Raw genomic sequence first — 11,306 nt, 5'->3', positions numbered from 1 at the left:
TGTGTGTACATTGATGAGGAAAAAAAAAAATGAACTTAAATGATTTTTGCAAATGGCTGCAATATAACAAAGAGTGAAAAAAGGGGGTCTGAATATTTTCCATCCCCACTGTATGTATATGTATATGTATATATATATATATATATATATATATATATATATATATTATAGTGTTAGTTGGATTGTTGATACAATTTTGTTATTCCCTACAGTGACCGATCACCACCTGCTGCGTTACGCCACTCTACCCAGGGAAATAGTATGCACAGAGAATCTCACCCCATGGAAGAAGCTGCTGCCTTGTGGCTCCAAGGTACTGTGTCAATCTTACTATTGTTCTTTGTAGTTTGATCTAAGACCATCTTTTCATTTCTCCTTTTATCTACACAGGTGGGCCTGGCCTCCCTATTGGAGGCAGAACGTCTGTATTACAGCAGCTACCACTCCCAGTCAGTACACATCAGGCCAATTTGTAGGGTAAGATGTTTTATGTACTCCAAGCTGACCCTTCTGTCATTTCCAGCCTAAGACAGCGCCATCTTGGCCTCTGCTGCACATGTGATCAGTTGTGACACCCGCCTGTTCAGGTTTTGGAAGCTCCATTGAGAGCTGACATAAGCACACTGGCTACTGTGACAATTCACCAGAGACATCCCTTGAATGTAATGTGTTTTAAGGGCTCATTCACACCACATGCAGTGCTTTTCTTTTTTTCTGCATCAACAAAGCATGGAAAGTAAGGTTATATGGTTTCCAATTGCATAGTTCACACCAGTGCAGTGAGTTCCAGTGCTTCTCAGTTCTTTGGGGGGAAAAAAAAGTACAACATGCTGGTTTTTGTTTTTTTTTTCCTGCACATATCGGTAGTGGAACATGTTAAAAAGCATCAAAAATGGATTAAAAAAAAAAAACGCAGCAGACCCTAGTGCAGTGAAAAAAAAAAAAAAATAGACCTTAATCTCCTGGAGGATGTTTTTGTGGTGTGAATGGGCACTAAGAAGCCACTAAATTGATGGTTTTAGTTTTATGGTTTTACAAATTCATTAGTAACGGCATGAGGTGAGCTTTTAGTGTCATGTATTTTTTTTTTTAAAGTGGTATTTAAACCCAAACCAAAAATGTAATATGTGTGTTCACTGCACTATTTAAAAAATAATTGTTTGTGCTGCTTCTTAATATTTAATAAACATGCAAATGAGGTGAAATGCCTGTTAATGTAAATAAGAGACCAATAATTCCACAGTCACGCACTAATTAATCTAAAAAATCTTCTATTAGCAGCGTGAAATGATCAACATAAAACACCCATACATAATAAAAAGTGTCTATATGGCATATCCAAACAATATATATGCTCCCAACATATGCAAATCAATATGGTAATACAGTCCAATAAACAAAATCTCGTTGATCCACCAAAATTCTTCACCAAAGTGATGTGTGCCGATTCCACTCCCTTAAGAATAAAGCTCACCAGATGCTGTTGCCTTTCACTCTCGTGTCTGGCAAATCTCGCCTTATTAGATATTATTGAAGAGCCGCTGTGAGGAAGTCAGAAGTGACAAAACGCGTCGGGGGCGTAGCTACATGCTGAAGCTGAGATGGTGACTCCACGTGTATGATGGAATTATTAGCACATCGCAGCAGTGAGTCACCTGCCATGTTTGGAATTTTAACAAGGCGATTTTTGAATCTGTTATGATGTAAGTGTATTACTTTAACCACTTCAGCCCGGAAGGATTTATCCCCTTCCTGACCAGAGCACTTTTTGCGATTCGGCACTGCGTCGCTTTAACTGACAGTTGTGCGACGTTGCACCCAAACAAAATTGACGTGCTTTTTTTTTTTTTTTTTCCCACAACTAGAGCTTTCTTTTGGTGGTGTTTGATCGCCTCTACGTTTATTTTTTGCACTATAAACAAAAACAGAGCGACAATTTTGAAAAAAACGCATTATTTTTTTACTTTTTGCTATAATAAATATCCCCCAAAAATATATATAAAAAAAATAATTTTCCTCCGTTTAGGCCGATATGTATTCTACACATTTTTGGTAAAAAAAAAAATCGCAATAAGCGTATATTGATTGGTTTGCACAAAAGTTATAGCGTCTACAAAATAGGGGATATATATATATATATATATATATATATATATATATATATATATATATATATATATATATATATATATATATATATATATATATATATATATATATATATATATATATATATAAATATATATATATATATATATATATAAATATATATATATACATACACACACACACACACACACACACACACACACACACACACACACACACACACGTATAAGTCGAATTTTTCAGCCCTTTTTTTTTTTTTTGGGCTGAAAGTTTCCCTTCGACTTATACTCGAGTCACCGCCGTCTGTCTGCATGATCGGCGTGCCATGCAGGCAGACGGCGGCCGGCGTGTGATGATAATACTCGGAGGCTATTCCAGCTTTCAAAAGCCGCGCCTCCTGCTCTTCTGTGATAAGCTGAACAGCTGTCAGTGTACAGCCTATCACGGACATTCTCTCATCCTCGTCTGTGGTATGAGAATGAGAGAATATCCGTGATAGGCAGTCAGCGGTCAGCCTATCACAGACGAGGAGGAGGCGCGGCTTTTGAACTGTGGAATGGCCGCCGAACAGTATCATCACACGCCGGCCGCCGTCTGAGGATGGAGATCGCCACAGGGAGGATGGAGATCGCCACAGGGAGGCTACACAGGACACAGGTAGGCTGCACATGCACACAGGACACACATGTACAGGACACACATGTACAGGGTACAGGTAGGCTGCACAGGACACAGGGAGGCATGCAGCTGCAGATGGGCATTATTGACCCTCTGCATTTCTCACCCTCGTCTTATACTCGGGTCAATACGTTTTTCCCAGTTTTTTGTGGTAAATTAGGGGCCTCGACTTATACTCGGAACGACTTATACTCGAGTATATACGGTATATATAATTTTTTTTTTTTTTTTCTAATGGCCGCAATCTGCGATTTTTATCATGACTGCGACATTATGGCGGACACATCGGACAATTTTGACACATTTTTGGGACCATTGGCATTAACACAGCGTTCAATGCTATAAAATTGCATTGATTACTGTAAAAATGGCAGTGAAGGGGTTAACACTAGAGGGCACTCGAGGGGTTAACTGTGTTCCCTGGGAGGTGATTCTAACTGAAGGGGGATGGGACTGACTAGAGGAAGTGACGGATCGTGGTTCCTAGCTAATAGGAACACACGATCTGTCACTCCTGTCAGAACAGGGAAGTGTGTGTTTACACACACTCATCCCTGTTGTCTCTCCTGCCCACAATCACTCGTGGCTGGTGGTCATCACGACCGTTGGCCACGAGCATCGGCAACCCGCTGTGCAGCACGCACGTGCCGTTATCCCGACCCCCGCGAGTCAACGTATAGCTACGACGGCTCGCGCAGGGGAGCCAACCTTCCGCAGTATAACTGAGGCGGTTGTTTGGGAAGTGGTTAATAAACCGATTACCATAAAGTGTTTTTACACTATTGGAGGCTCTGTCTCAATTTCTATCCCCACATGTGTAGAGTGTCTTTATTGATCTGGATGGAGATTGGCGCGTAATAAGCAGCTCTTCAATAATCTCTAATAAGGTGATATTACAGACACGAGAGAATAAAAACCTTGAGTGAGGATCCTGATTGCCATCTAACAGCAGAAATATCTATTTTTGTTGGTCTAATTCTTTTAATCATTATCACATAAAGCCATATGATCTTATGGTATTTCAGGAACCAGATTGTTCAGAAGTTTCCTGGGAGCTGCGCCAATCCTTAACAGTAGTTTTTGATATGTATACCAACGGACAGGGGAAAAGAGGTATGTTTTGAATATTGGCTGTTCCATTTCTTGTTTATATGAAAATACATTTATTTATCATATTCTTTGGTGTTCTGACAAAAACTCCAACTCGCCAAAATTTCCAACCACGTCACTTCCGGTGACTGTTCAGCAGCAATAATTGGAGATTTCGATGAGTTGCCTGTTTTCACAGAACACTGGCAGCGTATACAGTACGGTACACCATATAATGAATCGACATTGTTAGTCCATCCTATACTAACCAACAACATGGCCGCCTCCCAAGGCAGTGACCATTTTGGTTCTAGTCTTTCAGGTTTCTTTTCCCTGGTGATCTGCCACTAATGCACTTCCTGTCCTAGGGTGACAACACTCACTGAACTGTACCTAATAGAGGAGCAGTGTTGTCACCTGAGGCTGTTATCCTTATTTGGACTGTAGACACGCCCCCCTTCCCTTGCCTTTTTTTCCTCATTTTCATAATATATGGAGAGGTGTTCTGCAGTTCACAAAAGATAGCCGAGCAAGCTGGTTTCAGTTCAATGCACAAAGTTACAAGGATACCGATCTTCTGGAAGGGTCAATAGGTATTTTTCTTTACTTGTAGAAAATGTTTTTTTACCTGTAAGAAGAAAACCTACCCTGTGTGGATTATCCTGCCATCCGGGCGAATTCTGACATTTCTCTCATACATGCAAAAATCTTCTTCCTTTTTTTTTTTTTTTTTTTTTTTTTTTTTTTTTTCTTTTTTCCTAAACGCAATTTTTTTGGGGAAAAGAAACACTTTTATGAATTTAAACAAAACACTAAAGTTAGCACAATTTTTTTTTTTTTGTATAATGTGAAAGATGTTACGCCGAGTAAATAGATGCCTAACATGTCACACTTTAAAATTGCGCACACTCGTGAAATGGCACCAAATTTTAATACTTAAAAATCTCCATAGGCGACGCTTTAAAAATGTTTACAAGTTATCAGCTTAGAGTTACAGAGGAGGTCTTGCACTAGAATTATTGCTCTCGCTCTAACGTTCGTTATACCTCACATGTGTGGGAAAAGCCTGAGATAAATAAAAAAAAGAACCAAACTATCTCAAGCTTCCTAGAAAAAAAAAAGGCAGTGTTTACATCTGCCGGAGCTGGAAGTGATGTCATGGAGTCGCTTCCGGCCTCTGAGGGGACCGTCTAGTCCACGGTCAGCTCTATGGTAAACCGTCTGCGGTTTGTCTCACGTCCCCTCCCACCACCTGTAAAAGCGTTCAAGCAGCTAAATAGCCGCTATAAGGCTACTTTCAGATTGGGACGTTGTGGCGTCGGCGGTAAAGCGGTGCTATATTTAGTGCCGCTTTACCATAGTTTTAGCGGCGCTATGCCGGCGGTTTAGTGGCGCTACCCCATTGTTTTCAATGGGAAGGGGCGCTTTAGGAGCGGTGAATACACTGCTCCTACAGCTCTCCAAAGATGCGGCTTGCAGGACTTTTTGTACCGTCCTGCAAGCGCACTGCTCCAATGTGAAAGCACTAGGGCTTTCACACTGGAGACACAGGAGAGGCGATTTACAGGTGCTATACATGGCGCTATTTTTAGCCCTGTAGCGCCTGTAAAGCACCTCAATGTGAAAGTAGCTTAAGGGCTTTTACTTTGCAGGGAATCGTTTGCTTCCCAGCGGGAAGTGGTTAAAAGCTGGAGAGTGAAAAATCGGGCTCACTTCTACATTAAAACCAATCGGCTTCCAGATTTTTTTTTTTTTTTTGCCAAAGCTTAATTGAACAAGCTAAAGTTAGAAGCTGATTGGCTACCCTGCACAGCTGCATCAGATACTGAGTGTTCGCGTTTTTAGTAAATCTACCCTAAAATGCTTGGGGCAGCAAGCATTTAAAATGTAACCTTTTCTTGCATAAGTGGAAAAAAATTTATTATTGTAACTTCTTCCCACCCGCTCACAGTAGTTGAACTTTCTTTCAGGTTCATGCACACGGCCCCTGCCGACCCATGCTGTGATTGGGCACAGCATGGGTTTGGTAGCTGATTTCAGCCAATGATTTTGGCTGAAGTTGGCTGATTAGCCTTGCTAATGCAGAATCCTTAAATAAGCAACATTTAGGTGGGGAGGACTATCCTCCACAAGTGAGTGCAGTTGTAAGCTGTAATAATAGACCTATGTAGCGTAACCACAAAAACAAAATGAATAAATAAAAAAAAGAGGGGGGGGGTTGATAGAAGTAAACACATGAAGGTCTCCTAAGTCCTACTTATTCAAATAGGGAGGCTGTAGTTTGGTGCTGGAAAGGGGAGGACCAAAACGCCTAAGAGAACTGTGAGACTGCAGTATGAGATTGTCAAAGCGGGCGTAATGGGGGCATTTCAAGTTAGAGGCCCAAACCGGGCATAAGAGGGCTGCGGGAGGGAGATAAGAGATGACAGCAGACTGAAAGATGTGAGAAGGCAGACAAGGGAACAAATAAATGGAATAAGAGAAAGCAAGGGTAGGAAGGTGGGTAAGGGTACCACTAGGGGAGGTTAGGAAAGCGATGACAAGTCAAGGTTCAGGTAAGAGGAGTCATTAAAACAATAGGGTGTCATCAATGCCAAGGGGAACGTAGTGTGTTACCCAGGGTTGCCAAAGTTTCTTAAATTTGCATACTTTATCTAGCAGGACCACTTCCAGATTGGCATGAATCAATGCCTGGGTGATTGTTTTTGGCCGTAGTTACACTGTGGGGGGACTAGCAATCTGGCTGTTTAAGCAGAAAAGTAAAAGCAGCACACATTACACGTTGTTAGGCACACAGTTAACCCTTTGGTTGCTGCTAGGTGTTAACCCCTTCCCAGCCATTGTCATTAGTACAGTGACCGTGTATAATATTAGCACTGAACACTATTAGTGTCACTATTGATGTCAGTGTACCTCCAAGCCAGCATCAGCTAGCTCCAGATTGCCCACCACACTAGCACAGTCCCACTGAAAATTGCAAAGACATGTAGCACAATATATTTTGGCCTTGTAATTTATGAAGACATTTTATTATTATTATATATTTTTTATAACTGAAAGTAGAAGAGAATTTATTACAATTTTTTATTTTTTATATATATATATATATAAAATAAAGACCCAGTGCTGATCAAATACCACCAAAAAAAGCTCTATTTGTGAAGAAAAAAGTGATGATAATTTTATTTGGGTACAATGTTGCATAACTGCACAATCGGCGGTTAAAGTAGCGCAGTGCCGAATAGAAAAAAAAAAAAAAAAAATGGTCTGGTCATGAAGGGGGTAAAAATGGTTAAGCGGTACATAAATCTGTTCTATAGCACTTCCTAGCTGTAAAGTACACATGCCTTTTTGTGCCATGTCTAATATATAGAGATGATAGCCTGAATGTCATTGGTGCATCCATACAACTTCAGTGCTCCTCCTACTTTTACTATATAATAGTGATGGTTCAAGCATATCATTTTTGTCTTTTTAGACTGGTCTATATTTAAGATGTTTGCTCGCACAGTAACAGAACCTTGCCCCCTTGCAACACAAAGCAAGATCTATGTGGATTCTGGATTTGATAAGGTAAAACACTGCATTGATGCTAAAATAGCATTTTTTTTTTAAGTTTTTGAAACTATTTTGCCCTCTTACTCTGAGAAATCGTCATGGACTTGGTTGCATGTTAAAGTATAACTAAAGGCAAAACTTTTTTTTTTTTTTTTTGTTTTTTGACAGAGTGAATAGAGATGAGAACACCTGTCAGTTTTTATTGCTGTCTGTGCCCCTGTTAACCACTTAAAGACCAGCCTCGTTTTGGATTTTAGGTGTTTACATGTTTAAAACAGGTTTTTTTGCTAGAAAATTACTTAGAAAAAAAACAATATATAATGTTTGGGGGTTCTAACACCCTAGAGAATAAAATAGCGGTCATTGCAATACTTTTTTTTGCACCGTATTTGCGCAGCGGTCTTCTAAGCGCTTTTTTTGGAAAAATTCACTTTTTTGAATAAAATAAGACAACAGTAAAGTTAGCCCAATTTTTTTTTTTTTTTTTTTTTTTTTTTTTTTTTTTTTTTATATTGTGAAATATAATGTTACGCCAAGTAAATTGATACCCATCATGTCACGCTTCAAAATTGCGACCGCTCGTGGAATGGCGTCAAACTTTTACCCTTAAAAATCTCCATAGGCGACGTTTAAAAAATTCTACAGATTGCATGTTTAGCGTTACAGAGGAGGTCTAGGGCTAGAATTATTGCTCTCGCTCTACCGGTCGCGGGGATACCTGACATGTGTGGTTTGACCACCGTTTTCATATGCGGGCGCTACTCACGTACTACTCACGCTTCTGCGCGCGAGCTCGTCGGGACAGGGCGCTTTAAAAAAATTTTTTTTTTATTATTTATTTTACTTTATTTTATTTTTTCACTGTTTTTTAAAAAAAAAAAAATTTGGATCACTTTTATTCCTATTACAAGGAATGTAAACATCCCTTGTAATAGAAAAAAGCATGACAGGTCCTCTTAAATATGAGATCTGGGGTCAAAAAGTCCTCAGATCTCATATTTGGACTTTAATGCAAAAAAAAAAAAAAAAAAAGTAGTTTAAAAAAATTACACAAGAAAAAATGTGCCTTTAAGAGAAGTGGGCGGAGCTGACGTAATGACGTCGCTCCGGCCGTCCTATGGTATGGAGATGGGTAGGCGCAATCTTAGCCTTACTCGTCTCCACACTGAGGAAGGGAAAGGACCCGATCGCCTCCGCCGCTACCGACGGCTCAGGTGAGCGGCGGGAGGGGGGGTGGCATCTCTCCCGCCGCCGATAACGGTTATCTCGCTGCGAACCCGCCGCAGAGACCACCATTATCGTGTACAGAACCGCCGGCCCTAAAGATGAATACCTCGGTTGTGGCAGCAGCTGCTGCCGTTACCGAGATATCCATCTTCAAAAAAATGACGTATATATACAGTGGCCGGTCGGTAAGTGGTTAAGGAGATTCACCCTCTGTCCCGTTTCCCATTTTTTTTTTTTTTTTTTTTTTTTTTTTAAAGTAAAGGAAAATCTAGGTCTGGTGACCCCCAAGAAATTCTTTAACCACTTTAAGACCATGCCTTTTTAGGAATATTTTTTGTTTACAATTTTAAATTAGTATTTTTTGCTAGAAAGTTACTGAGAACACCATATTTGCTCAGCAGTCTTTCAAACGCAACTTTTTTGGAAAAAATACACTTTTTTTGAAAATAAAAGTAAAGGTAGCCTGATTCACATTTAAAAAAAAAAAAAAAATGTTACTCCTAAAGTAAACATCCCTTGTAATAGAAATGAGCAAGACAGGTCCTCTTTATTGCGAGATCTGGGGTCAAAAAAGACCTCAGATCTTTTTACCTTTTTTTTTAAAAGCAAAAAAAAAAAGTTACATTTTTCCTTTTTAAGGCCGAGAGGCGGAAGTGACGTCAGACGTCGCTCCGGTCCTCCAATGGCATAGAGCCGAGTGGGGGATATCTTGCCCTCACCCGGCTTCCTGCCCAGGCATCCGACAGAACGGATCGACTCCGTGCTTAAAGACAGGTCCGGTAAGCTCGGAGACGACCGGGAAACTGCAGAAGGGGGCACCTTTCCTGCAGCCTCTAAAAATGATCTTGTGGCGAATCCGCCACTGAGACCACTTTTATTTGAAAGAGAATCGGCCACAGTAACAAAGGATACCAGGGTTATGGCAGCTAGCTGTTGCCATAACAATGGTATTTAACATCAAATTAATGGCGTAAATGTACTGTGGGCGGTCATCAAGTTGTTAACTTGCAAAAATTTCCTCTCGCTTCCTGTACAACTATGGGGCAAGAAGTAAAGGGAAATTTCCCCAGCTGGATGCAGATGGCAAAAAAATGTAATGGGAGAAAAAAAAAGGTTTTGCTTATACTACTTTAAAGCTTTGGCTTTATCCACCCTACAATCCAGTGCAGATGTTTTAATAGCCTTTGTATACCCAGTTGATTGTATGGATTATGATGGATAGAGGACTGAGTTATAGTTGAGGCACAGAGGCTTGTGTACAGTGTGCACCTGGGTTCAGAGGGCTGACCGGGCACAAGGAAGATTCTTTGCTGACTAGTATGTGTTACTGGCTTTAGTTTTGATATAAAAAAAAAAATATATATATATACACTGTATTTATCGGCGTATAACACGCACCCCAAGTTTAGGAGGGAATGTTAAGGAAAAAAACTTTTAGGAGGGAAGTTTAAAGAAAAAAAACTTACATTTAAATGTCCATCAGTGCAGCCTTATCAATGTCCATCTGCAGCCTTGTCCATAATTGCAGAATGATCAGTGTCCATTTGCAGCATGATCATTTAAAATTAGCACCGCCGAGCTACACAGAGCCGGATGTCCTGTGTACTCGGCTCCTCTCACAGTCCCGCCCAGTCCCACCCCTTGGCCCGGCTCCTATGATGGACATAACACAGGTCCAATGGTGGGACTGGGCGTGACTGCGAGAGGAGCTGAGCCTAGCTGAGAGTACACAGTACACTCGGCTATGTGTATTTCGGCGGCGCTCGTTCCTCTCCCCTCACAAAAAGCGGGGATCGGCGTATAACACGCACCCATGATTTCCCCCTGATTTTAAGGGGATAAAAGTGTGTGTTATACGCTGATAAATATGGTAATTGAGTTTACCAGATATGTAAAATTGGCTCATACCATTCTGTTCCAGGGGTTTCCTTTTATGCAAAAGAGTCTGCTGCTGTTCTGATAGGAGGGCCTTGGAGATGTTATGATCAGTATAACAATTTTCCAAATTCAAAAAAATTTGACAATCTCTCTTCTTTAACTTATGGGATTTCCTTCCTTCTTGTATGAGGGATGTGGATTGTTTTAATACTGTGGCTTTCTTTTTTTACACTATAGGAGTCGGATCTGTTTGAGGTGACTCCTCCCTCATCTTTGGATATTCAGGTTCAGATCCACAGTGATCCGAGGGTGTACACGGTGTATGATCTTCTAGAACCCAGCTTCTTCAATACTTCCAGAAATCTTAATGTAGCACTGAGGTGGAAGGGGGGCTCTGCTGACTCGGGTGAGTTCTGTTGTGGTGTTCCTGGATCTTGACAAAGAAAATCAGTCTAAGGATACAGAAATATCCGTGAATGGGAAAAGATCTCAGCAATACATAGACCTCAGTCTGTGTCAGTCTATAGCCATCAGACAATCCATGGAACATTGAAAACATTTGACAGATGGCCTTACAGCAGGCTATGCATATCTTGGGTTGTATAGCTATGCAATTTTAGACCTTTTTTTCTGGTTATTAAGTGCAGTGTTTATGAGCGTACTGGAGCAAGCTGAAATAGGGAAGTACAGGCTTGAGCTTCTAGAGAGGGGGTATTGACTTCCAGTCACTAAAAAATGTTTTCAGCCGAGGTCCGAATCTCAAGTTT

General features: G+C 40.6%; 1 protein-coding gene across 1 annotated transcript; it reads left to right on the top strand.

The window, feature by feature from the left end:
- Positions 1-202: 202 nt before the first annotated feature.
- Positions 203-10,992, top strand: LOC141114226 (GPI transamidase component PIG-T-like). Its single transcript, XM_073607791.1, has 5 exons — positions 203-313; positions 391-477; positions 3,813-3,900; positions 7,355-7,449; positions 10,777-10,992. Exons 3-5 carry the CDS (start codon positions 3,873-3,875, stop codon positions 10,975-10,977), a joined length of 324 nt encoding a protein of 107 aa, XP_073463892.1. The 5' UTR covers positions 203-313; positions 391-477; positions 3,813-3,872; the 3' UTR covers positions 10,978-10,992.
- Positions 10,993-11,306: the final 314 nt, after the last annotated feature.

Source organism: Aquarana catesbeiana, linkage group LG12 (assembly GCF_042186555.1).
Source record: "Aquarana catesbeiana isolate 2022-GZ linkage group LG12, ASM4218655v1, whole genome shotgun sequence".
Lineage (NCBI taxonomy): Eukaryota > Metazoa > Chordata > Amphibia > Anura > Ranidae > Aquarana > Aquarana catesbeiana.
The sequence above is the reverse complement of the archived record's forward strand: the minus strand, read 5'-3'. Positions and strand labels throughout refer to the sequence as shown.

Coding starts and splice junctions, on each gene's coding strand:
- LOC141114226 (XM_073607791.1), top strand. CDS start 3,873: ATGTATACCAACGGACAGGGGAAAAGAG. Junction 3,901..7,354: donor CAACGGACAGGGGAAAAGAG/GTATGTTTTGAA, acceptor TTGTCTTTTTAG/ACTGGTCTATATTTAAGATG. Junction 7,450..10,776: donor TGGATTCTGGATTTGATAAG/GTAAAACACTGC, acceptor TTTACACTATAG/GAGTCGGATCTGTTTGAGGT.